At 49.1% G+C, this 27663-nt stretch overlaps 1 protein-coding gene across 5 annotated transcripts in view; it reads right to left on the minus strand.

Annotated features, from left to right (window-relative positions):
• The window catches only part of Arhgap25 (Rho GTPase activating protein 25), a 75839-nt gene that overhangs the window by 858 nt on the left and 47318 nt on the right, over positions 1–27663 (minus strand). For all 5 annotated transcript variants that reach the window (XM_021647759.2, XM_021647757.2, XM_060383699.1 and 2 more), the window contains 6 exons: positions 13910–14117; positions 9458–9590; positions 7370–7443; positions 5855–5976; positions 4936–5132; positions 2408–2940 (listed from right to left, as the gene is read on the minus strand). In XM_021647759.2, coding sequence (XP_021503434.1) covers positions 2408–2940; positions 4936–5132; positions 5855–5976; positions 7370–7443; positions 9458–9590; positions 13910–14117 — 1267 coding nt within the window. The remainder of the gene's footprint in view (positions 1–2407; positions 2941–4935; positions 5133–5854; positions 5977–7369; positions 7444–9457; positions 9591–13909; positions 14118–27663) is intronic.

Here is a 27663-nt window from a genome sequence, read left to right on the forward strand (position 1 = left end):
AAAGTGCTCCGAGCCCCGCCTAGCGCCCAGGTGACGCCTCTTGTGTCTCAAATCACTTTATGTATCTTATCTTCAACCAGACAAAACATTTGAAGGAAGGAGCCGCCTGTAACAGGTCTGTGTTTCCGCCTTGTAGCACCCTGCGTTCTGTGTAGTTCAGCTAAAGCTGTGGGCGCTCCATTCTCTAGACTCCCAGCATCTCTGTGCACATGGTACCTCTTGACCTGCTGCAGTGGACAGCCTGGGCCAGAGCCCTTCCTAGCTAAGATCCTGCTGGAACCAAGGAAAAGCAATGCAAAACATACTTTGGGGTCTAGGGGTCCGGGTCCCACTGCAATTCCAAACCCCGCTCCAGGCAGGTGAACTATAGGTTTCTTGAATTCCCATGACATTCGCTGCTAAAATCCTAACACAGCCCCAGGTGCCCCTCCCAAGCTATGGAGAACTAATCCTTAGGAATGAATGAGCATAGTCTATTATTTAAGCCTCAGGAAAGGATTTCTGGTCTGCGGGTGAAACTCAAATTGTGTGATTGAAAATTTGCTTCAGAATTTCAACCTCTGGGTGCTGCCTCCGTCCTCCCAAGCTCATCCTGTAAATGCAGGTCTTCCTCTTCCCCAAGCAGCCTGCGCGTGCTCATCTGCAGACCTGAGTTCCCATCTGAGCCCATGCCTCGGGTTCTGCGTTCAAGGGCCTTGGCTGGCTCTATGTGGAACACTCCCTCAGAGCCATGGCTGTCCCTGTCTGTCTTGCTTTCCCTACAGCAGTTTTTTTCCCTCTCGTTCCTTTAGAGCCTCACATTATAGATTTCAGTCTTTTCCTCCAGGTTCTCATTCTGGCTTAGACACAGTGAGATGCTGTGCCGGATCTATAGAATCTATAAGGACTTGAGATCCAGACTGACCTGGGTTCAAGGTTCAAAATCCATCCCCACACTAATCAGCTGTGTGGCCTTCAATTAGGCTTAGATACTTCTGGAGCCTCTGATTCTTCTGATAAATGGGTGTTTCCTATGTGGATTCAATTAGAAGGCACTACAAAGCTGTAAATTCGCCTGCCTCTGCCATGGATGTGCCAGTGGGTGTCTCAGAGACTCTGCTGTACTCCGGAGGCACAGACATCTCCATGGCAGTCAGTCCTTTTTCTGCTCTTCCCTGGCATTCAGGCTAGGGCACAATGAGAGCCTTTTCCAGGACTGATTTGGTGCCTGATGTCACAGAAGTCTTATAATGGTTGATTTCAGGTTGTCAGACAAAGGACATATGTTTTGCTTGAGGGCCATCCCTCTGAATGGAACAACGGATGGAAAGTCACAATAGTCTTTCTTTCTGGTACCTAAATCTTAATGGAAGAAGTGTCCATAAACATGAAAGCTTGTCATGGTAAGACAAGCTTGGACAAGTTGGACCTCTGAGAAAGAATTTCTCTCTGAGAAAGAATGTATCAGAGGAGAAAAACGGGGAAGGAACCACAATAATGGCTAGCACAGTATGACAACCCTAAGGGTGCTGTAGTGACACATATACCTTGGCAGTAGCCATCAGCTAACTAGCCTTAGACCCACACAACAAGATGGAAAGCACACCTGGTACAGAAGCCTAGCTAACTACCCAGGGGTAGCGAATTCTTGGAGGGGAACCTACAACCAGCAAAGTCCCTAACAACACTCCAATTTGTCCTTATACCCACAGGTAAGTGTGGTCTCTGCCCCTCATCCAGGAAACTTCCCTTTTTGAGACAGATAAAGACCATTGCAGGAAACTACAACCAATCAAAATGCAAATTTGTAGATCCTGCTCCCAATGTATATATCTACAGAACACTCCCACAGCCAAGGCTCTAGGAACATTGTGGAAGAAGGGGCGGAAAGGCTGTTAAGAGCCAGATGGTCAGGCAGTGTGCTGACAGACTGTGTCTCCTACCACTCGGAAACTGAATCTATAAAGCTTCACCAGCATGACTGCCCAAACACAGACATGCCAAAGTGAATGAGGGAAATAGTGCCGCCTGGCCTCAACCCTACCCAAAGAACAACAACCAAGGGATGCCTTGCGTGGGAGAAGAGCATGCCAACTGTCATCCAACACCAGACGGTCCTTCCTGAGAACACACATTAACACGAAGCATTATGAAAATTCCCTCAACCCATGTAGGCGTATTCCCCCTTAACACTAGGTGGGCCTCGTATGTAAAGTCTCCGCGGAGCTAGTCAGAGGCATAGGATTTTCACTAACTTAGCCATCTCCTCTCTCTCTCCCCTTGTCCTTTCTTTTATTAGGGTTGGCTGCAATAGATTGCTCTGTGCCCTGAAATATTTCATCCTGTGACATTTTGGAAGGTGGAAGGGGGCAATATCCTTCCTTCTAAAACCAAGTGCACGCATGGTGGCCCTCAGCACTTGACTTACTTTTTAATCTGTTCCTCATACATCTGCTTCTGGGTTTCTATCTCCTTTTGTAGGTGCTGGACCATCCTCTGCAAGGAGTCAAGGTCCTCCTCTCCAGAAGTCTTCCTCCCAGACTCCATTTCAGAGTCTGTGCTGGCAACAGTCTCTCTCTTGGAGTCACAGGCCGGAGAAGAGAGTGCACCTGTTGGGCTCCCTTGGGACCCTGGTGGGGCAGGGACATTATCATAGGTAGAAGTCCGAGGGTCATTGGAAAGGTGGCGCAAGTCTTGGGACATAGTTCTCCTGTGCCCTTCTCCCGCCTTGGTCTCTGAAGATGAAGACCAGAACTCATTTTTAAAGATTTCCAGTTTGCTGCTAGTGGTGCCTTGGAATGCGGACGTCAGGAAACACTTCCGGTTGGGTAGAGTTTGAGTCCTTTTCCGGGACTGCACCTTCCAGTCTCCTGAGTTTTCCCTGGGAGCTTTTCCACCGTCCTCCTGATGCTGTTCACTTGGCTGCAATCCAGTGGGGCTGGTGGCATCAGGGCTGCTTGCCTGGAAAAAAGATAGCCATAGATGTTGTATACGGTTTTAGAGCCTGGGAAGGAAGTGTTTCTTGGTCACGCACCTCTGACACCCTCTGTAGATCACCTCATTTAATTTTCTGCATGATAACTGGCCAAGAAGATATTACAATAAGGGACTCATTCACACTCCAGAGAGGAGGCATGGACTAGAATCACTCGCTTGGCCGGTGTGAAAATCCTAAGCTGGGGTCCTGTCATGATGTTTTATCACTTGTGACTCAAAGCCTAAAACCCATACGAGAAGTTAAGAAGAACAAAACGAGCATGCCTTCACACAGTAACTGAACAGCAGGACAGCGGGCTGGCCAAGGCTTTAGGGTGTGTTTCAGACAGTCAAGGTCTCCTGGTGGCGACTACGCTGTTGTGCCGAACTTACAGACGAAGAAGGAAAAGATCAACAACCGAGAAGAAACGGGCAAAGAGCTTCAGGAAGAGCTAGTCTGTGCTGGAGAGATGGCTCAGTGGTGAGAACACTGTCTCTTGCAGAGGGCCCAGGTCATAGGCACATCCAACCCCAATTCCCAGGGATCTGATGCCCCCTGCTGGCCTCTGCAGGCGCTTGGCTGCACATGGCACACATATGCTCAGGTAGGCTCACATATACACGCATAAAATGAATAATAAGTATTTAAGAACAAAGCCCCAAGTGGTCCACAGAGGAACTAACCCTTACACTTAAAAAAAAAAAAAAGATTTTTGGCCTCTTTTCATAACTAATAGGAGAAACCCAAGTTAAAATTACTAAATTACCAGTCCTTTTCATGAGATGGGGACCCCTTGAAACCTGGCTGCACACTCCGTGAAAGATGTCTTTTCCTGCACTGCTGTGAAGGTATGAAGTGGCACAGATGCTAATAGCATTTGTGAAAATTGCGTATGTAAGTCCATTTACCTTAAGCTGGGAAGGTCAGGGGTTAAGGTGCCTTCTAGCTGGTCCCCTGCTTCGGCAGGAGCACGTGGCCTCGCAGTGGGGACAGGACCTCAGACACGGAGTCCTGCTCTAGAGCGAGCTAATCAAGCTCTTTTGCCTTGACCCCTCAACCGAAATAACTGTGTGTGATGGACTGAACCCTGGTGCTGTGCTGTGGACCCCAGAGCTGACCCGTTTGCTTTCTCAGCACAGCGGTTGCCCTGTCATTACGGGGCCACTGTCACAGGAGCAGAACCAGGGCTGTCAAGGACTGCGGGTGACTGGTTGACAAAGCCTGAGAGACTTTAAATCCTAACTTAGTCTGGAGTATTAGTTAGATGCCTGTATCCATACAAAACCCCTCCAAAATAAAACTACGTCCTCCACCATCTATCGGCCCTCTCCTCATTCTTTAACAGCAGCATAGGTAGCTCTCATCGTCAACTGCAACTTTAAATTGTATTACTTGGCCACATGTTTTTTTTTTAAAAATCAAGCTGCCATAAAAAGTCTATGCATTCTTTTAAAAAAAATATTTGTTCCTATAAATACATGAAAATATTTGACCTTTGTGAGCCGTCACCCTCAAATAGTCTACACTGTGGAGGCTGCAGGGTCCGGCAACGCTGAGAACGTGAGCTCCAAGCCTCTGTCCCAGCAAGGGGCTGACACTGCCGAGGCGGCTTATCAGGGAATGAGGGTGAGGACCCGGACATGCGCCCTGCTCTGAGGAGGGGATCACGTTCATGTCAGCAGGACACCCGCCCCCTCCGGACATTCCCGCAGGATGTTCAGCATCTCCTCACAGAACACGTGCAAAGCTGCATTTATTTTTCCTGTTGAACTTCCTGGGTCTTGATCTTGGAGGTGATTTTAGAAAAGGACCAAAGACCCAGGCTGTGGGCAGTTCTCGCACCAGCTCCAGGCTTGCCTGATGTATTATGATGAGTCACTGCCAGCCCTACCCGTGGCTGCCAGCATCCCCCATCACTCCTCAGGCCGGCTGCCTCAGAACAGTCAGCCTGAAGTCTGATGTGGCAGCGGGCGTCTTACTGTGCTACTGAAGCTGTCGGCTCTGGAGAGAGGCGGGTCTTCGGTGGCATCCCATCCCACAGAGCTTCGGGGCACTGGAGCCTTCTTGGCATCACTCTTCTGGGCGGGGGGTGACAGTGGCACATCCTTAGACTTGGGAAAGAGGACTTCGTGGTCTCTGATCATCATGGTCATCACCCTTTGGATCTGGGGAGTTCCTGAAGGAAAGAAGGCATTTGCAGTGTTGGCGCCTGGACTAGGAGCCCGGGAGCACTCGAGGGTGTTTCCACATTGGCCTGAGAACCACAGGCTTCATTTGCTCTAATGGAACCCCTTTTTAATTATTTGAGGGACAGTATTTTTGGTGAGAGGATGAGCCACTGAGGACATTCTCCGCCTCTCTTTCCCTGATCAGAGGTTAGTCAGGCGACAGGTAATAATAGCAGGCAAGGACGCAGGTCCTTCTCTCCTGCTGTGGTCCTCAATATGGTATTTATCGTCTTCTTAGTCCCCAAGCAAATGGGTGTCAGGAACCCCCACCCCTACACACACACATGCATGGTGGACACTAATCCTCCATGCCAGGACCGCTCCTTACTGAGCCAAGACCAAACCTTAGAAAGCTCTTTCAGCCTAGCTTTACAGCAACTTTTTTATGAAACTGGCTTTTAAGACAAAACCCCGTTTGTTCTTCTTGGCTAAGGATATTTTAAAGTCATAAAAAGACTGGGAAACACTAGTTAGTTGGTTTGGGGTTAGATTGCTGTGCTCTCTGTTGAGCAGGGGATGTAACCCCTGACCTCACAGGCATGTTAACACCAGTCAGGAGCGGTGGTGAGCAGGCAAGCTCGGTAAGCTGCGGAGCAGGGCACAGACACTGGGGCAGTGCTGTCGCTGTCACTTCCAACGCGCCTCTCCATTGCAGGATGAGCCTATGTACCTCTCATGATCACAGCTGGGTCTTCAACCTTCGACCTGATGAGGTTCACTCCAATCACAGTGGCCAGGTTGTCCACGCTCATCTTGTTGACAGCACAGTTCAGCTGGATTTCATGCAGAAATCTGCGGGTGACGGGAAACAATGTCATAAAACTCCAAATTTGGAGAATTAAAAAAAATTATATGTTCAAATGATGAAAATTATGAGATATTATGGGGTGATTTCTTTTATGATAAAGGACATGCTTTGTTAATCAATGAATCACTGGCTTTATTCTTGTCTATGAATAAATATAGAGCTTTTGCCATGAAGTCAACATGAGCTTTCTGTTTGCCTTAGAAAACATTTTTATAAAACAAAAATCAATAAATTAAATGTGTGGGAACTTGGTCAACATCACAGCCAACAAAAAAATTAATTTTTGTAATTAACAAAATATTTAATTATTTAATCATAACAGTTATCAAAATTAAGCATAACTTAATTGCTTATTCAGAGTCATTAATAATGTAGAGTTGGAAAATTACACTATTGAAGCAATCATTTAATCATTAGAGCTAAAAAAGGTGTCTAAATGCTAATTCATTATTTCAGCTATGGTCATATTTATTAAAAAAACAACATAATTATTTTAAGCTGCATAACTAATTACATTGGCCTGAATCTTTAATACACCAACACTGTATGAAAAAGTAAAAATTATAAATCTTTTTCTCAAAAAGTAAATGACACAATGAGACAGTAAGGGACCAAAGTGAAGTGTATAATTTACATAGCTCTGAAAAAGCATACAATATCCCTAGCTCTGATTGGTACACGATAAATGTAGCTAACATCGCTCAAGACAAATTCCTTTCTTACTGACCACAAAAAGCTCAAGCATTGGAGGACATGCCTTTCATGAGTATAAAAACACTCTGCCTCATTACACTGATATATGAAAAGATCCATCAAAAGGTGAAACAAGAGGAGAAGACATCACTGGACAAGGGGTTGACCGAGTTTTGGTCCTTCTTGTATCTTTGTGGTTTCCAGATTAAGTCAGAATCATCTTCATAACTTGAAAATTACATCACAGAATTTAAAAAAATAAAGACAAAGTTGAGGTGTGTACGGGGTGACGGTTCCCACCACAGCAGATCTGGCTGGTCCGGCTGCGAGGTGTCGCCACAAGGACCTCACATAGTAGGTCTTTGGAAAGGGCTGCAGGAAAGTGTAAACAAGCAGTGGTCTAGAATGCAGGTTCCCAGGGGGTTCGCCTCCGGGGTAACAGGGATCCCAGGTTCTCTTGCATGCCTGGGAGAGGTGTGAAGGAAGAGTATGTTCTTTCTGTGGACAGGTTCTTCGGCAGCGCTGATGACCCGTGCAAACAGAACAGTCTCAGTGCTAGGTGACTAGAGCTGAGGTTCTGGTCACTGGAATACGTGACCTTAGAGACGTATGTTCCCTACGGGACCTATGTTCCCTCTTCTAACCAGGGCTTCTTTCTGATGTGGCTCCACAGCAGAGACTCACCTGCAGATGTAGCTCAGGAGGCTGTAGTTGTCACGGGGAAGGATGGAGAGCTGCTTCACCAACTCCTGCTGAGCCTGGAAGAGAGTGTTGGCACTTGAGCAAGCCTGCCAGTCGGTCTGCAATGAACGTGGGACAGAGCTGGCGGGTCTGTGCAGGAAGAGAGCTTTGGTTGTCTCTCCTGCTCCCACGGCTTTGTGAGTTGAAATATTCCGAAGTAACTATGAATTCTCAGAAAGCTGAAGCCTAAACTGGGCTTGAACTTCCTATGTAGCAAAGGATGACCCTGGACTTCTGGTCCTCCTGCCTCTTCCCCTGGAGTGCGGAGATTACAAGCGTGTGCCGCCCCAGCCCGTCTGTGCCCAGTCTGTGCCAGGCCGAGACTGAAACCCAAGGCTCTGTGCATGCCAAGCAAGCACTCTACCAACTGAGATGCATCCCCAGCTGCCTTTTTTTTGTACCGTGTGTTTAAAAAGTCTGTTTGTAATAATGTAGCCCACTCACTCCTGACCTTGAGCTCCTGTAAGTGTGAACTACTGGTTAACTCGTACTTGTGACAATTTTCTCAATGAATGAGTTATAATGATCCAAATAAACAATTAAACCACAATCGAATATCTCAGAACTACCTTGAAGGAAGTGAGAAAGTGACTCTCCTGTGAAGGTTTTGAAGCCCTCTGGTCTTGCTGGGAACTTCTGGGGCGTAAGCCAGACTGTCCACGCTGGGATGGACAGCTCAGGTTCCACAATGGCTGCAGATTTCAGACGCGGCCATCCAAACCTCACACATGCCAGGGAGAGGATGGACAGAGCTCTTTGCCAACCACAGCTGCCTGCAGAGTCTATGGCCACCCTCTGATGATACGGGATGGCATCTATCATGACTCTTTTAAGGTAGTTTTCAAGCCTTATACCATGCACAAAGGAGATCTCAAAATGCCTTTGTAAATCAAGGGCTTTCATATCATCTTTCTACCCACAACTCAGGTACAAATACCCCACAACAGACTGTGCAACCTAAGTGTTTTTCCTTGGAATACAGCCACATGCTGGCTGCATCATCGCCATTCTCTTCCTTCCCTAGCTCCGAAATGTAGGCTAGTCTTCTGTGCCAGGACGTTCACAGTCACGGCTCCCCACCAGCAGTCAGCCCGGAGACTCAGAGAGCTGTGTTCTCACTGCCCCAGGTGTCCTGCAACTCAGACTACACCACAGACACTGAACAACGGGGGGGAAGCTGAGCAAACCCCCAAATTTTAAAGTTACACATTAGTCTCATGTGCCGGGGGCCCCGAACCGTCCTAGGCAATGCAGACAAGGACGTGGTTGAAGTTCGTGCTGCTCCAGACAGTAGCTAATTGCCAGCCAGAGCTATCTAAATTGAAATACAATCAAGAACCTGGCTCTTTTGGTACACCAGCCGTAGTTTATGGGCATGGCATCGCTGTGGGTAGAGGCTGGCACACGGAACAGTGATTAGATTACCTCACTGCGGAAATCCGCTCGGGTTAAGTAATACACTGAGTCTCAGGAGGTGGCTCTTCGTAGTTATCAGCCTGACCGGGTTGGCTCTTCGTAGTTATCAGCCTGACCAGGTTTGGGGTGAGCAATGGCTACAACCACAGGAGTGTCTCCTGAGAGGTTCAGCTCAGGTGGGAAGGCCCACCTGACGTGAGCAGCAGCATCCCATAGTCTGGGCACTAGCCTTCATCTCTCTCTCTCTGCTTCCTGACCGTAGACACAGTGTGGCCAGCAGCCCCTGCTGCCGTGCCTTCTCCACCACCATAAACTGAGCCGAATAAAGCCTGCCTTCCTTCCTTCCGTCGCGTTTGTCCCGTACACCGCAATGGAGTAGTAACTTACACAGTGCATAATTTGCCAAACGGAAGAATGAGAGCCAAATCCGGGTCTTTGCACTGTTTTGCCAGTGAGGGTGGCACCATTGTCCTGGCGCTGCTGCTGAGGCTCAAGTGTGAAGAAGTATGTGACCAAGGGGTATGGACCCCATGACTCACTCTGCCCTATTAGAATGCTGTTCAGAAAATTAACCGCTTTCCTCTAAATAGGACAGTCGGCTAGAGAGACACCAACCTTTGCCTCATCGGCGTTCATGAGCTGCCCACAGAGCAGGAACCCTTCATACTGGCTCCAAGGAACCACAGGCTCTGGGAGGTCTCGGAGGTAGAGCTTTAGCAGCGAGGCCACTGTGTGCACATCTGTGTCCCTGAAAGAAAACAAGCCTCACATAGCCAGCAGGGCCCAGGGTCCTCCCCCTACCCCGAGGGACCACTGGCTCGAAGCATGAACCACAGAGGAGCATGTTACAAAGGACCAGAGTCTGGTAAAGTTGAATCAGACCCAGGCAGATTCCAGAACAACTCCAGCTCGCCCGCCCCTGCTTCCACACAGCTGCCTGTCCCAGGAAGGTTCACTTTTCATTAAATTCTCTTTAACTACTTGAATCTTTTCTGCTTTCTTATTTCCTCTGACCACTTAGTGGCTTACAACGTCTACTTAGCCTCTGGGATGTGTGTGTGTGTGTGTGTGTGTGTGTGTGTGTGTGTGTGTGTGTGTTTCTTCTTTTATTTTTGTTCCTGTTCTTCATTGCCAATTTCTGGCTTTGACTTCTGCACCGCCCCAACCCCCACCCCACCCCTGCCTCTGCAGCCTGTGAACTTGCTACCTCTGAAGAAGAACACAGAACCATACAGAACATCATCTGTACTCCAAGGCAGGAAATTTATGCTGGGGATGTGCCCTCAACATGGATAGTCAAAATACACTGCCCCACTGAGTCACTGTCTGAAAACACCCCTGAGGGAAAGAACTTTTGGTAAAGAAATTAGCATAGAAACCTGAGAAGGTAGCAGAAGACCTGTGATCTGTCAATCTTCAGGAGAAGAATTCTCCAATATGTCACAGTGTACCCGTGTCTTTATTGTATCTGGGACTCCGGCTTGTTTGTGGTCCTGTCCTCTGTCCCATAGGCATTGAAGCTCCTGTATCCTAACCCTAATCTATCATCTCAAATGAATCCCTTGCAGCCCCCTCTTTCCACTCCTAACCAGAACGCACTACCATCCCAGACCTCATCTTTCCCACCCTATCTACTACCAGCACGGCTCTAATATACAGAACACACCCATAGGATGAATGAAGACAAAAAAAGAGAAAAAAGTCAGTGAGAAAAATAGTATCAATAAGAGGGGAAAACACCCTTACAGAGAAACCTCACGTTTTAAAAGGCAATTTTATCACAAGAAACTAGGGACAGCAAAGATACCCAACGTTAGGAATAGAATGGAGGGCAGGACAGTGGTGGCACATGCCTTTAATCCTAGCACTCAGAAGACAGAGGCAGACAGATCTCTGAGTTTTAGGCCAGCCTGGTCCACAGAGCAAATTACAGGACATCCAGGGTTACACAGAGAAACTCTGTCTCAAAAAAATCAAAAAGAGAAAGAAAAGAAAGAAGGAAGGAAAAAAGAGAAAGAGAGAGGAAAGAAAGAAAGAAAGAAAGAAAGAAAGAAAGAAAGAAAGAAAGAAAGAAAGAAACAAACAAAGAAACAAAGAAACAAAGAAACAAAGAAACAAAGAAAGAAGGGAGGGAGGGAGGGAGGGAGGGAGGGAAGGAGGAAAGGAAGGAAAGAGGAAAGGAAGGAAGGAGGGAAGGAAGGAAGGAAAGAAAAGGTAGCCACAGATAAAACAGGGATAGTTCAAAGATTATATCATATTATATTATCTTTTTAGACAGCCCAATTGATTTTGACACGAACAATGCAGTGTCTGAGTTTAGCCTGGATAACTGCTCATTCTGTTTTAGTGGTCTCATCATCAGTGTCATTTTTCTTGGGGACTTCTCTAGTTCCACCAGACTGTATCAAGCCCCGCTCCTCTGAATTCTCGTGCTTGTCTCTAGTTGTCACTTTTAGCATTAACATGGTGGAACTTGTGCTGATTTCTGTATATCGGGGACACAAAGTCACCCACCATGTTAGTGTGGCTCCAAGGTCACCCTTAGGTTCCAGGTCTCCGGGATCACTCTCCTAAGTTGGCTGTCCCTCAGAACCAAAGGATCAGCCTTGGATGACGGTCTTTGTCAGTTCTCACCCATCTTAGACGGCCCTGCCAGGGTGCCTTGGAGCCCCCATGTGGGACACGCGGCACGCCTGTCCGTCTTCACTGAGGCACAGGGATGGGAAGTACATCAGTGCTGTGGCCAGGAGGCATCCAGGCCCAGTCAACGGTGGCGGGGAGATTTTAAAACTGTTTTTGCCTGTGTATGTGTGCGGTGTATGCATTTATGCATGTTCACACGCATGTGGGCACACGTACACGTGTGTTCGTGTTCCCGTGGAGGCCAGAAGTTGACATGGGTGTTTTCCGTGCCTTGTTCCCACCTTAGGTTTTGAGGCAGCCTCCTTCGTTTGAACCCCAAAGCTCCGGAGATTTGTCCAAGCTAGCTATCCGGCTTGCTCTGGGGCCTCCCAGCCCAGCCTCGGAAGGACTGGGATTACAGACAGGTCACCACGTCCACTGCCATTTATTGCTGGGGATCTGAACTCTCAGCCCCACCTTTGCTTGTGCGGGAAGCTCTTTAGCAACGGAGCCATCCCCCAGCCCTACAAGGAGGCTTTTACATTTGCATTCCTCTATTTGTGAGAACCACACACACCTGTGCTAGAGTATCACCAAGCAAGAGCCCCCGTGTCTTTTGTTCAGGTGAAAAAAAGAATAGTAGCAGATCATCAGATGGAACAAAGTGTATGGTTTTGTGGGAGATCTAGGAGCACCCACTGGCCCATGCTAAGGACGCCAGGTGGCCTTACCACTCCCCCTGTAACTCACTGAGTTATAAAAAATGTTTAGGGTTCAAAAGAGCTATAACTGTAGGAAAGGTTTAGCTTATTCCTCAGCTATGCCGGTGGCAAAAGCCTGCACGGTGCTAAGCCATGGTTGTCCATAGGCGCTGGGGCATAATCTCAGAGAAAGCCTTGACCCTAAGTATCTTGGAATTTAGCTAAATGACGAGAACAACAACAAAATCCTACATTCTTCTGCAAATAAGGTTCGTCCACTCAAGGGTAGATGGACCCAGAAGGAAGGACTCTGTGTGTGTGTGTGTGTGTGTGTGTGTGTGTGTGTGTGTGTGTGTGTGTGTGAGTGTGTGTGTGTGAGGGGGGGGGGTAGAGCTTTCTTTCTCCTTCTAAGCTCCTGAATTTTATGGGCATTAAAGGCTCCATAGCCACCACCCACACACCAACCTGGCAGAGTTCAAACTGGCATCTAAGCAGTTATTTGGAAAATCCCAGCAATAACCTCTTTCCTTTTGGCATACTGACTTTACAAGGAATAATCTCTCTGCGTGTTTCTTTTGGTCAACTCAAACATAATAAAAAACTGAATGCAAAGACAATGAGCGTTCTGGAATAGGTACCTGCTTATGAAATGTAACTGATCGCACTGTTAAATGGGCCCATAACTGGCTGTAGTTCCAGTGGTAACCATACTGCTGATGGCATAAACTCCATGGGTAAATTAACCTGTGGTATAATTTACCTGCGGGTAGGAGAGATAATCGTACGGTGGACCTAGCTAAGACCATGATGGAGTGTGCATGGAGAGAAACACATGGCCTCAGAGATGCTTCCGTGAAAACACAAACAAACGAACAAAAACAGGCTGCATTGGTGAACAGCGTGGGGCTGAAAGGGACGAGCAAGGAGACTCCTGTGCAAGAATGACTCAGCCTTCATGACTTTCCCCTCCGCACCGAATAATTCTAGGGGATTGCAACATTTGTAAACTGGGCAGCGTTCAGGCCCGCTGTTCCAAGTCGTGTTTGAGAAGCTGCTAATTTGGAGAGAGGGGCTGGTCTTAAGCCAGCGGGACGAGCACGTGCAGGCACCTAGGCGCTGCAACTGGGTGCCGTGTCGGCTGGGGCTGTGCCGGCTGAGCAGACAGGGCTGCTGGGTGCCTGGAGAGTGAGAGCAACCGTGGGCGTGCCTCCCCACCAGATAAGCTCCAAGCAGGACTGGAGACCTTTGCTGAGGATAAGAGCGAACAGCAGGCGTCCGTGTGGACTCCGGTCAGAGGCTCCGAACAGTGCTCAGAACCTCACTGTACTGTCTTGGACACCTGTAAGAACGGCTAGTTCCAGCCACTTCTGGAATGCTGGAGAAGGCGTTCTGAGGACACAGGTGTGCGGACCCTCCCTCGCATGTTCTTCGTGCTCCTCACCTGCATGCTGAGGGAGCTCTTAGGCTAAGCCCCAGCTTTCCCCCAGGCTGTGTCTCCCCTTCCCTCACATCCTAAGCATCACTCAAATCTGCCCAGAGCACACTTTCATATAAATCAGCAGCACACTCTCCTAACTGTGCCCAGGCCCCCACATCCGGAGTGGTGAGCAGAGCAACTCCTCATTCTATTGTGATCAGGAGCTTTGGGGACCTCTGTGGAGGTTCCCTGGCTCCTCTAGGCCCTCTCTCCCCAGTCGGGTGGGCAGAGGCAGATGGGACCATGCCTGTAAGAACGACAGCAGACCTGTCAAAAGATGGCCGCTCTCCCGCATCGAAAGCATCCCTCAGCTGCTTCACGAGGTTGTCCTGCCCTGGCAGGCGGAAGATGCCCTCTTCGCTCACGCCGTGCTCCAGGATGAACTCTGCACACTTCTCCACCAAGATGGGCACCAGGTGAAAGCCAAACTTCTGCTCGTAGGCCACAGTCTCATCCAGGCGCTGGCCAAACACCGCTGGGAAGAAGAATATGACATCTCCAGGTTATTCTGACCTTCTTTGAACTGTGTGTAGTCAAGGGTTTTGCACATTTCTTCCCTTTTAAAAAATATCATCATCATCATTATGATACATTACATGTATGGGCATTTTCCTGCATGAGCATCCTTGGAGGCCAGAGGAAAGCATGGGACTTCCCTGGGACCCGAGTTACAGATGGTTGCGAGCTGCTATGAGCATGCTGGGGATCAAATCAAAATGAGTTCCTCTGGATGAATATTCAGTGTTCTTAACCACTTTTCTTTTCTTTTAAAACACTATTTATTTTAATTTGATTTTCGAGAATTTCATACACAAACACTGTGCGTACATCATTTTCCACCCCACTCTTCCACCTCCGACTCTGGTCATGCGCCCGCCGCTCCCTCAGATCCATGACCATTTCATCTTTAGCTAGTGCTTCATATACACGCACAAATACGTCTGGCTAAATCCGTTCATTGTTGCTCTATGTATGTGTTTACGGCTGACCGCTTGGGGCTGCATAACCTACCAGAGGGCTTGCTTGCCCGGGGAAGACTGGTCTATGGGAGATCTACCATTGACTGCCTGTAGCTCTTCACCTAGGGCAGCTTCCTTCGAGGCCTCCCCGCCCCCAACACTGGCATGTCAACAGGTGTTGTCATTGTTCAGGTCATGCTTATTTGACTATATTTTTTAGTTTCCCATGGATACATGTTCCCTCTTAGATACAGCAGACACTATCTCCCAGCAGAGGCCTTCCAGCCCTTCCGATCTTTTGGCCCCCTCCTTGGCGACATTCCCTGAGCATTAGGGTTCTGTTTTAGATGTGTTAATTAGGGTTGGGCACCACATAGTCAGCTGTTCTCTAAACTTTAGACCAGATGTGGACTTCTGTAATGGTCTCCAGATGCTGCAAAAAGAAACTCCTTTGGGGATGGGTGAGAGCTGGCCTCATCTGAGTGCAGTTAGGAATTATGCTGGCTTAAGAGAATGGCTGAAGTAGCTCTCCTCCAGGGTCCAATACCTCACTGGCATCAGTAGTTGGCAAGCTTTTAGCATCAGGCATAAATTCCTTCCTATTGAGGAGGTCTTCAATCTGATTGGACAGCTGTTGGTTGCCCCAAAATAGAAGTGTCGTGGTCGCACGCCTGGGAACACCTTGCCATCCTGCTTGTTGCTGTGGCTTTACGGTGGGGCAGGACTATCGGTCGCCTTTCTCCCTTTGGCAGGTTGCATGACACCTCTTGACACTAAGAAAGCTGCTGGTCAGTCCCAGCCCCATTCTGAGTCTTAAATTTAGTGTGTGTGGTGTCTTCAGCGTAGAGTTTTAACCTTAACTCCTGGTAGGAATCCAGCACAGCTGCAAAAGCCTATATTTGGAGAGTCTCTCCCACGGTCCTGACCAATAGCTCAAAGGGAGGTCTCTATGCCTGCAACTGGGGGTTAGACAGTCTAGGGGAGCATTATTGATGCTGAAGAAATGCAAAGAAACAGAATTGGTATTATAAAAGACTTAATGATAGATTTGCCTAGGAGACATTAAGTCACACAAGTAAAATTTAGATATAGGAGCACTGCCTCTAAAATAACCCCCAAGGAAGCAATATGCCAATCAGACCTGCTAGAGATAAGTGAAATGCAGGGTGCTGGATTGTAAGTGTTTATTCACCGGGATTGACCGGCCATCAGGCTCTGTGGTGTTTGAAAGAGAATGCCCCCCTCCATACCTCTGAATGTTTGGTGATCAGGGAGTGGCACTATTTTAAAGGACTAGAAGGTGTGACCTTGTTGGAGGGGGTGTCCACCGGGGGTGGGCTTTGAGGTTTTGAAAGCCCAGCGGCTTCTGACAAGCGAGGCCCGGTGGCTTGCCCGTCCTGCTGCCTGCCGATCCCAGCGGAGACCTCTCAGGCCTGCCTGCACACTGCCATGCTCCCCACCTTGACGAAACGACTAAATTTCTGAAACTGTAAACAAACCCCAACTAAATGCTTTTTAAAATAAGAGTCGAGGTGGTCATGGTGTCTCCTCACAGAACAGAGCGGTACCTTAGACAGACTCTATTCCCATAATGAAGACCTACCTCTGAGGGTCTGCCCAAGGGGAACAGAGTGGGGCAGGGTTACACAGCACTAACCCTGGCCCACCATGAAGTGCCCTGGGCTCTTATCAGGAGAGGTGTAACTCTGCCAGGTGGGCACGATGACCGTGGGTGACAACAGAAGGAGAGCAGCCCGGTGTGCCTGAAACAGTTCCGGCCTACACAATGGTATCTTTGCTGTGTAAATCTCAGCTGCCTACGCTGCCAGCCTTGCAGTCTCCTGTCTCTGTTTAAAGTATCTGAAGTGTAACCTGGGGCTGGGGCCCGAAAAAGATGTAAGGAGGGCAGCGAATGTAAAATCCATAAGCCCAAGGTGTATATAAGCTAGTAAAACCTTATTGGCTACCAGCTCCAGTCAGCGGAGAACCACTGAAGAGATTTCCTTCCTCTAAGCATGTGGAGTGGCTTCACACTGAGAAAGCGTGTTATTTCCATTACCTTGTGACAGATAACGACATTCCGTTATGACTGCGTCATAAGGCCTCACTGCCGGGGCTTGGCTTCTGAGTATGCCCCACCCCAGCTACTGACCTGGCAAGCTTACACCTCCAAGGCTCAGCGTGGCTGACAGAGACGTGACTATGACAGTGTCACCCCAGGGCTATTGTCAAGATGAAATGAGTGAGCAAAGGTACGCAGAGTACCTGACACGCCCCCCGGCGCGTGACGCTCAGGAGAAGTTGAGAAGTATCTTAAATACGTAAAAATGTGGGTCAAAACGGAGGCTGGCAGAAACAGCCCCAAATGGCCAGCCTCGGCAAACACGAAGGATTTCTCTCTCGTGTCTAGTTTAATATCATTGTCCTAAACTCTTGAAAGGCAACACAAGAAAATCAGGAACTGGACTGTGCTGGTGTCATGGAGTACCAAAGTACAGGAGCCCATCTCTCGGTTACCTCGGATCGAGTTAAGCCACAATGACATTTCGTAGCAGTCGGGTGGTTTGCTCTACTATCGAAAGCACAGCTACAGTGAGCGTGTTCACTGGAATGCGCACGTGCAAAGGCATAACACTTGGCTATTGATGAGTTAACTAACTAGTGTTTGGATTGATGAGCATGGAGAGTCCATGCTATCAAGCTAATTTCTTGGGGTGACTTTCCGCATGATGAACTGGAAGGTCAAGCAGTGTGACCCGACGGTACGCAAATTGCTTCGCAAAAATATTCTTTTTTCCCAAATTACACAGCCTCCAGCAAAGCAAGCGTGGGCCAGCTCCACCTCAGCCCTGTCAGCACCCTGCTCTGCAATTCACCCGCCCCTCTGCCTGACAAGATTAGATCTGAATGAAGACAGCCACGGCCCACCTGCTCTTCCCGAAGGCTTCCAGGCTCCCCTGTGCCCTTCAGGTCAGAGGGCGATGGCTTCAGGTCTTTCCGAACCTGAGCTCTGTCCTAGAAGGTGACCTCCAGTAAAGTCACTCCCGACTCTCCTCTACCCAGACTCTAGTTAGTACAGATTCCATCTACGAAGAACTATTTCGATTTCTAAATCCCCGTGCCGTTGTGGCCTCTGCTCCAGTATCTAGCATTTTCAAAACTCTCTGCCACTTACTTTTCTAGCCCACTGGTCTGCGCGAGCACCAGGGCTCCGGCTTTGAGACCATACACCTCTTCCCCAGTTGCCACAGCAGTGTTCTTCAGTTGCCACCCCCAGCCCTCCAATGCCGGGTGGCTCCTCCCTTGTGGTATCTGGCTGAGGGCATTGTCTCTAATCCCAAATCTGCCCAGGCGGTGCCAGCTTGAGCTCGGCGTATCTCAGTGCTCACCTGACATCCACTTGCCATTTTGTATGACTCGCTAACATGGAGTCAAAGGCCCCTCACCCTGACGTTTCCAAAACCCAGTGCCCTCCAGTTCAGAGGTCCTCAAAGACTGTCTTCCCTCCGGCGTCCCCCTTCCCTGCCTCCTGGATTCTATTTGTCTTTCCTGGGCTTTTATCAATACCACCATCTCTGCCAGGCCTTCTTGCTCTCAGGTAGAGAGACTGTGTCCCCACACCAAGAGATCTTCTTCGTCTCTTTCCGTTCTACCCCCCTTACACTGGGCTATCAGACCTTGTGTGCCTGTGTCTGGGCATGTGACCGTAAGTTCCTGTGGTTGGAAACACGGGGAAGGCCTCTTTTCTTCCCCCAGTGAGCCTATCACGAGGAGGAGGGCCAAGAGATTTTGCTGAATTACTTGGTGGGTTACTATCTTTAAACTAGTATTTTCCATAGCTCGTGGTTATTTTAGCATTTCTTTGAGTGAAACACTAACGGCCATGTCTCTCACATGAGGGATCCAGCTCCCCCTAACAGTCATTAAGGGCCCTGCAAGCAGTAGCCTTGTGGAAAGACAAGGAGCGCAGAGACTTTGTCATTGCCTCCAAGTAGCCAACTACCCATTATGAAAACAAAGGGACCACACATGCACACACGCACGCACGCACACACGCACGCACGCACGCACGCACGCACGCACGCACGCACGCACACACACACAACCTCTAAGACAATCAGAATGTTCAAGACCACACAGAACTCGGCTCCGTTTGCTGTGACAGGAACTGGAAAGATATTTCCACCACACCAGAAGATCATGATTGAAACGATCTGACTTCTAACAGAGACCATCATGCCACACTGGGAAGTTCTCTTTGAGAGGTACAGAGAGCCGCTGCCAGGGGGAATGGCAGATGTCTGCTGGAGCATGGATTGTAGAGACAGGTGGACACCAGGTCTAGGTGGGGACTAATAGTCCACATTCCCTGAAGAAAGAGAGATTTCTGACTTCTCTCTTTCCCGGAGTCCATCAGCCTTCCCTCCAGCCTGCATCCCCTTCACATTCTCATGTTGCTCTTACCAGGATATTCATTTCTCATATACTTTTCCTCCTAACATCCTTACCCTGTCAGGCCCCACTACTCAAATGTCTGACTTAGGCTACTGAGACCTGTGAGGGCATCAGATTAAACGGGGATAGTGCCCTATCCTGGAACTGTGCTATTCCAGCCGTGAGACCTTGGGTCTGAATTTCACTCTTGAGAAGCATCACTCCCTTTGTGCTCACTTTCCCACCCCTCCTCCCTGCCCCAGCAAGTCAGGTGACTCCCTCCTGAGGGAGGACATAGCCAACTCCCCTGCCCCCCAGCTCTGCCTCTCCATCACCCTCCTCCACAAGGTCTTTCCTCTCTGTCCTTCCTCTGCTTGCTGCTTTCCAAACTCCACCCTTTCCACCTCTTCCAAGACTTACTGTTTGCACGATAACGTTTTCTCTTTGGATATGAAGAGTCGAGAGAATCTACATCTTTGCTAATTTATAAAGAATAATCCTCTACCTCATTTCTATAAACCAGCCATTCTTGCTTGTTTATCATTTACTTACTTATTTACCACTGTACTCAGAAAATATGTGTCTCCTTCTGGAAGGCATCTTCTTCCTCACAGACCACTGAGTTAGTTCAGTTCCCAGCCTCTCAACCCATCTCAGGCTCGTTTCTATAGTTGTTCTTCTTCTCTTTGCCTCAAAACTTCTCAGTTATTTCTGATTTCCCCCCCAGGGATGAAATCCTGCCCTAGAGGATTCCATATCTGCTGGTCTTTCCCAAACACGGATGGTGTATTCTTGCTTCTGCTTCACGATCTCTCCATGTGCCTACAAGACTCTCATTCTCCTCCCGACGGCTGCCCTGGGCCTCCTTTACCTGTCTCCATGCAGCTAGGTACCACCTAAAAACCAGTAACCTTTACAACTGTCCCTCCTCGCCCTCTCTCCTCTGTTTCCCTAAGCCCACACAGAACAGTGACTCTCCTAGTGTCTTCTTCAGTGACGCCTCCTGCTTCGTCTCTAGTCCCGGATTCCCCCACATCACTTAGTCAACAAAATACCAAGTGTCTGAGAACACAGGGCCTCTGGTGGCAGATACCTAACTCCACTGGACCAGTCAGTGAGACTAAGAGCATCACATTGGAGTTATCCCTAAACCTGCCATCCCTCCCAACATACCGGTCTGCTGGAAACGTTAATCTGCTCTATCCTCGCTGTCAAAGTCTACATTAGTACAGTCTGGAAGGAGGGACAACTGAGTTTCTCGCAAATTTTCTTCTGCAGAATCCACAAAATCATTCAGCAGATCTGCAAGCTCCTAGAAGCTCGGGTCATGTTAGAATAAAAAGTAGGCTTGCACTTAAAAACTCTCAAGCTGGTGCCCTTCCTTTTATGCTCCTGGTCACCCAGTCTTCCTGAGTGAGGATGTCTTTAGAAGGGGCATGGAGCCCTCTCTGAACCCACAGCTCTCCCCACGCACGCCCCTCTTTTGTCACCTCTTAGGCAGTTTTGTGATGATTTATTTAAACAGCGCTCTTCCACTGGGCCGGGAGCGCCTCGGAGACAGACAGCCCGTCTGGCTCACCTTCTATTTTTATCTCCTGGCACAGAGGCTGCCTCAGTCCTCAGGAACAATCCACCTGCTGTCTCCCATGCCCCCCACTCTCCACACCACCCTCTGGTCAGCGTTTCTCCAGTCCCTCTCTTCAAGGAGACCAATGGCCTTTCCGTCTATTTAACTGAGGAGTTAAATTTCTAGCGCTCATCTCAAGCTGCTCAGTCAGCAGCTTGGGGCACAGTAGCTCACAGCCTTGCAACACTTTCTAGTAGCTCCTGGAACTTCCTCCTTAGTGTCATCGTCTGTCCTTACCCCCTCCAGTGTTTCTTCCTTTCTCCCTGACCGCCAAGCATTAGCTTGCTCCAGGCACTCTCCTCACTCACTTCCTTAGAAACTCATGCCTTTAGAGTCATGTGCAGGATGAGGTCTGCACACTTCGTATGCGTAGAACTCAGCCAAAGCAGCTCCCTCTAGGGGGAAGTCACCCCCATGCCTTAGAGACACGAGGGCTACCGTGTCCCTTCCTCCATGAAAGGAGTACCCTGTGCTTGTCTTGGTTAGTTATATCATCCCTCACCACAGACAGGGGCGTGGCACCCAGAGCAGCCTCTGGGGTCCGACCCCTGACCCCGTAACCCCAACTCCCAACACACACTGCACCATATCGGTGGCACTGGTCTCATTCTCTAGGTCTGTCTTTACCTTTGCCCCCAGGTGTACATGGGAAAGCCTGGATATGGACAGAAATAGAGGCAGCCCAAAGACCAAAAGTCTAGAGAGGCCAGCAAAGAAGGACAGTTGGGCAGGTGTTGCTCAAAGACTGTACCCTGGCCTGCCCAGGTTGTGCCCTTCCTTCAGGCCTCTGGGTGCCATGGTTCTGCTCTTGGCAGCACTGTGACATCGATCAAGTCATTCACCAGAGCTCGCTGCACACCTTTACTTGGAAGGCAGATCTCTGAGTTCGAGGCCAGCCTGGTCTACAGAATTAGCTCCAGGACAGCCAAGACTACACAGAGAAACTCTGTCTCAAAATGAATTTTATTAACTAATAAAGAAAGAAAGAAAAAAGAAAGAAAAAAGAGCTGAGCTCAGGTTAGGAATTTCTCTAAGAACATATTTTATTCAATTGATGAATGCCAATTCCAACTGAATATCAGTTCATTAAGCTGCACAGGCTTTGGGTCTGGCTAATTCTTGGTGTGACCGTTAACTGATTTAATTGGACTAATATGAAGCTGGACACCAAGAGGCTGAACTCAAGTTTGGAATTTGCCTAAAACTATATAGTTTTTCCTCAGGCCCTCTGTGCAGCAGCTTTTATTAAAGTCAATGGGAAGTCAGGCAACCGCTCCTTTTAAGAAGTTAAGAAACAAAAGTGGGCTGCAGAGACAGTTCAGTGGGTAAAGCGTTTGCAATGCAGGCCCCAGAACCTGAGCTTGGTCTGCAGTCTTAGTCCCAGTGAGGTGGAGGCTGTCAGGCCCAGAGGCTCACTGCGCAGCCAGCCCAACCTACTTGAGTCCCAGCTAAGCGAGAAACCACTGCTCAAAACACTGGGAGGATGGCTCCAGAGGAATGGCCCCAACGTTGATCTCTGGCCTCCCTGTGCACACACTCATTATGTGTGATCACACGCGTGGGTGCACGCACGCGCACACACACACACACACACGGTTTTAAAGGGGGATGGAAGTATAGCTCCGAGCGTTTGCCTATCACGTGTAAAGTCCTGGGTTTTGCACCTCAGCACCCTCCCCAAGTCACTGTAATCATATCTGAGGCAACCATCCATATCCAGCAGGACCCCGGGACAGAGACTCCTGGTGCTTCCCTCACACTTGCTCCAGTGCCAATCCCGCCTTTCTCACGCCAGCCTCCCACCCCCGTAGGTCCCCAGACCCAAGGCTTTGAACAGAAGATGCCTTATCTTAAACAGCCCAGGACAGTGACATCTCACATCCTCACAGACGACACAACTGCCCCATCTGTTCCCTGACTGTCTTCCGCTCTCAACCCCAAACATCCCTGGGCTAGCAAACCCCAGGGCACTGAGTGGCTTAGGCTAGACCAGTTGTGACCTCCTCCTCTATATTGTGTCTCCTCTGTTCTCTCTCCGTTTCTCTGAATCTCTCCCCCAGCCAGGACCCCAGCCCAGCCCCTGAGCCAGCTTCTCGGTTACCCAGGGTTCAGCCTCAGATGCATACCCTCTCCTGACAAGCACAAGAGCAAAGAACAGCTGAGAGGAGTGTCCTCTCGTGGAAGAATGACAAAACAGGAAAGAAATACCTTTCTTTCGGAGCTTGGGAGTTCTCTTCCTGAAGTCCCAGCAAAAGAGCAGCGCCAGGGTAGGAAAGCCACAACCCAGCTCCCAGTGCGGCATCCTGGGGACGTGAGGCATGGCTGCGAACACTCTGCCGCTGAGGAGCCAGTCTGGCCTCTCCTCCCGGACTGCCGGAGCTACCTGTCCTCTCTTGCTCCCAGATCAGCACGCGCTTGCAAAGGTTGCTCAGGTTCTGACTCCTGGCTGGAATCCGGGATGTGTGGGCACCTGCCCGGCCCTTTCCCAACACGTCTCCCTACTCACCTTTGCACACAAGAGGCTCCCCTTGGCTCTCAGAGAGTAAACATAAAGCTGTCAGAGCACAATAAAAATAAGTGCCTCCTTTTACTTAACGGCTAATTGTCAGCCGCCATTCAGGGGACAGCTCTGGGGTGGGTTAAAAGACTGGAAAAAAAAAAAAAGAAAAGAAAAGAAAATCCTATACGCAAGCGTTTACCAGCATTGCACCATATATCAAGCTGTCTGGCAGGAACACAGAATGCCACTTAGCCTTTATGAAGCCAGCCCACCCGCTCCTGGAAAGGCTTTCAGAGATGCGCATGGCTCGGCCAGGGTCCTCTGAGACAATGATCTCAGAGGTAGGCTGCTGGGTGAAGCAAACGGCTCCCCACTCCTGTTGGGAAGACAGACCGGACCACTGCAACTGACCCCATGCCTACTAGAGACCCTCCAGAGGTTCGGGCAGGAAATGAATTGCCAGGGGTAGCCTCACACTGCCAACCCATTTTCATCCCTCTGTCACTCCCCAGCCAGGAATCGGGACTCGTCTCTGCTGCCACCCTTTTCCCTCCACATGGAACTCACACCCACGTGCTGGCAGGGTTACCTCCAGAACGCTGTGCAAACCTGTTTGATTCCCCCGGCTCCACGGCCACCTTTCGTACAAGCTGCCACCCATCCACTCTTGCCTGGATGACGGCTCCGGTTTCATTTCTGGTCTACGCCTTCTCTGTGACCGACCGGCTGCCTCCAGCCCAGGATGTGATGCACACCGCGACTGGAATGATCTCTAAATGTAACCTGACTTTACCTCCTTCTTGCTTGAACCGTTCTCCTGTTGCTCCTATTAACCAGCACCAGCACCAATGTCTCTCTGCCACCACCTACCTTCACCCCACCCCCACCCCGCACTCAACTTTCTGTCTCAGGGCATCTGCAGCTGCTGTTCAACACCATTCCTCTTCCTACTTCTTTGTCTGATTCACCTCTCCTGGCTATTTGGAGCTCAGTGAGTCATTTCTAGTTCAGAGAAGCCTTCTTCAACCTTCTTCACAAACTTTACTTTGTTTCATGCGTTTTTGTTCTGGGATACATTTTTGTTTCTATTTTATGAGGCAGGTTCTCATCCTAGGCCAACCTGACCTGGAACTCATTCTGTATAGCCCAGGCTGGCTTTGAACTCACAGAGATCCTCCTATCTCAGGTCCCAAGGACTAGGGTTACAGATATGAGTTATTGCACCTGGCCTTCATAGTGTTTTTCAAAGCTATAATTTTTATATTATCTCTTGGGTTTTCAATTTTAATTTTAGTATCTTTTAGTAGACTGTGGGTTTCTTGAGCATGATTTCATTCTCCTCCCCCATGGGGAACACCCCTGGGTCTTTCTCCCTAGTTTTAAGGTAAATGAATAAATATGTGTCTTTCTTGTGTTTAGGAGCTCGGGAAGTGGGAGGTGATAGAGTTAGGAGAAATAAATAGAAACGATCAGGCTTAGCCAGAGAGACTAGGTCACATAGAACACGAGTTTTTGCAGGGACAGCACATCTCACATGCTGCACTCAGGTGTAGATTGTGAAATTCTGTTCTGAAGGATGTAAGGAAACAAAAGACTAGAGGAAGAAAAATTCCTTGAGGCTTATAATGAGTAGATATTTACACAGCATAAGTCTTGGGTTTGGCAAATCCACAAAGAAACTTAAACAAAGGAGCCGGATCCTGTCTCCGAACTGCAGCAGAGAGCAGGACGAAACTTACCACATGGTTCCTGTGCCCAGGAGCCCCTGAGCAAGAACCCAGGGAGAAAGGAGAAGCAGTCAACAGAGACTCCATGTGCAGCCTGGACTGCCTGTTCCCAGGGCACAGAAACCAGCTTTCCAGCATGAGGACTTAAGATATGATCTCCACGCTGAGAGGAGAGGAGACTGGAGGGTGCAGGCACACATACACACACACTCACACACATTAGCCTGATGAGAAGGCACCAAGCAGCAGCTCCCTGAGGAGATGTGAGGACCAGGCAGAGCCTGCCGGAAAGGAGGGACATCTGAGAAGCCAGAAGACCTGAAGGCCACTTCTTCAGTGACAGGAGCAGAAAAACATGTCAGTTCTGCCCAGAGTGGCTTCTCTCATTTAACGCAGGCACTTAGGCAGACCACGGGTGTCTGAAGACACCCTGCTGAGAAAGGCCAAGCTTTTCATGTCTAGCTATCATTCCAGCTAGTTTCCACCATTTCACTGGATTTTCTAAGGGTGTCTTTGGATCAAGAAGAACTTCAGCAAGGCTTGTTTGTTGTTCAGTGGAAAATAATTCGAGAAGGAGCAATTCACTTTACTGAGTCCTTTCTTGGCTGAGCATCTCCAATGGCAAGAAGAGCCTGAGAGAGTGGCCCGAGGGTGACTGCTGTGGAGGACTATTCCTTAACAGAAGCCAGGAATAAACTGTTTCAGGCCTGAGAGACACAGAGAAAAGCAATTCCTGCTGCATAGATTGAAGACTTTAACCTAGTGAGGAGAGACTATGAACCAAAAGTGAAGAACAGAAGACTAGGGAGGGCTGAAGTAGGTGAAGAAAGCTACTAAATGTCATACAGAATGATGGGGGGGGGGGGTCCTGAGGAGGTGATCTTTAAGCAAAAACCTGAAGAAAAGCAAACGACACACACACACACACACACACACACACACACACACACACGTGGCAAAGCCATGCTGAGGATTCTAAACTGAGAGAACAGAATTTGCAAGGGCCTAAGGCAGGAGCATGCCTGTGGTGTCTGAGAAGGCTGGTGATGCTGGAGTGAAATGGATGTGGAAGAAGGTTCTAGAAAACAAGGACAAAGAGGTGATCAAGAGGACATTGTTCATCATAAGCCAGTTTAAAGCCTTTAGCTCTTACTTTGAGAAGGGGAGAGTAGAAAAGGGTCGAGCAGCGGGGCCTTGACATGACAGGTGTGAGGCTCACTCTGATCAGTGTGTCAGAGGGCAGATGCGGAAGCTTAGCAGTGGGTCTGAGCAGGAAAGGTTCTTTCTTGACCAGGTGGAGGAGTGAACATAGTGAGAAGTGGTTGAGCTATTCATGGAAAATGCAGAGCTGCCCTAGGGTTGGAACAGGATGGTGATGATGTCACAGTTTCTAGGAGGATATCTTGTGACCCAGTTGCCGTCCACTGATGGCCCTGGCCCTGCCCCTCTCCAGATAGTCTCCTGATGGAGGTTGTGTGCTCTCTCAGGATGGAAGTTCTCTGACTTGGCAAGAAGCAGTGAGCAACATCATGGAGTTTCTCGAGCTCCGTCGTCTGCAGTCTATGTTTGGTATGAGGGAATGACTTTTTAAAGAAATGCTGCGCGACAGTCGCCTTCGCAAACCAACCTTTTACCCCGTCCGTCACCAAGTTAACAATGTGCTTTGGGATAATTTAGGGATACGTACTCACTCTGCTTGCACACTGCGTCCCCAGCCTGCTCAGAATCGACTGACTTCCAAGACGAACAACCTAATTGACTTTAGCCCACGCGGGACTCCTGAGCTACCATGCTATCTATTTCTCCTTCAGGGCTCAGGAAAGCCCGACTCAAAACAGCAACTGTGTATGTAAGATGTGGTGATGAGACTGAAGACCATTTGCTGAAGGCAACAGGGCCTTGAGAGCAATGCCCCCAACAAAAATGATAAAAAACCAACATGCAGGTATAGGCCGATTCTATCTGGTTGTGGCTTTGTGTGCTGTTCTGAGTATGTAGGGCCCTAACAACTATTTCTTCCTTTCCAGATGCCTGTATCAGATTAATCAAGACAGAAATCCTTAGTTCCTTTATGAGGCCATATTCGCTGTGGTATTCGATAAATAAAGCAGCCTTTGTTCCCAAGGAGAGATTAGAACCCTTCAGTCTTGACACAAGGGTCAGTTCCCCTTACTTTACTCTGCGAAACTGCCACATTGGTCCAATGAGTACTCACTGCCTCACAGCTAACGCTGTTCCCTGAACACACCCATACTGGGGCCCCTGGCTCTCCCCACACCCAGGACTTAAGCTCAAGGCTTGATGAGAGGAACCCTTTGGATACGGGGACCAGGAAGAGCACAGATAAGTTTGAGACAGAGCAGATGCAGAAAGCTAGACAACACCCTTGACCCCTGCCAGTGACCAAAGCCCTTCAGCAGGAAGAGGGCATGTCAGCAAGCCCTTGATCTTTTGGCCCGGGGCTGAAGGAAGGTCATGGTGAAGCCATTCCAGAGGGAAACAGTACTGCATCAAGCTTTTACATGTTAAAAAAGAAAAAAAATATATTTTTCTTGGCACAGTTACCATAATGAATGCTTGTGTTTAGGACTTGGAAAATGGCCAGTGAAGCCATGGAGCTGTCTGTGCATTGGTGCAGATGTTAATGGCGGCCTTGACAGATACACTCCTATTCGGATGGCTTCTCTTCCTGAGCCTCTCCTGGTGGACCACAGGAGCCAGGTCCCCAGCTGGAACTCTGCCCTCCACTGATCCAGGGAGAGTTTGCTTCTCAG

The sequence above is a fragment of the Meriones unguiculatus genome, chromosome 5 (genome assembly GCF_030254825.1).
Source record: "Meriones unguiculatus strain TT.TT164.6M chromosome 5, Bangor_MerUng_6.1, whole genome shotgun sequence".
Classification (NCBI taxonomy): domain Eukaryota; kingdom Metazoa; phylum Chordata; class Mammalia; order Rodentia; family Muridae; genus Meriones; species Meriones unguiculatus.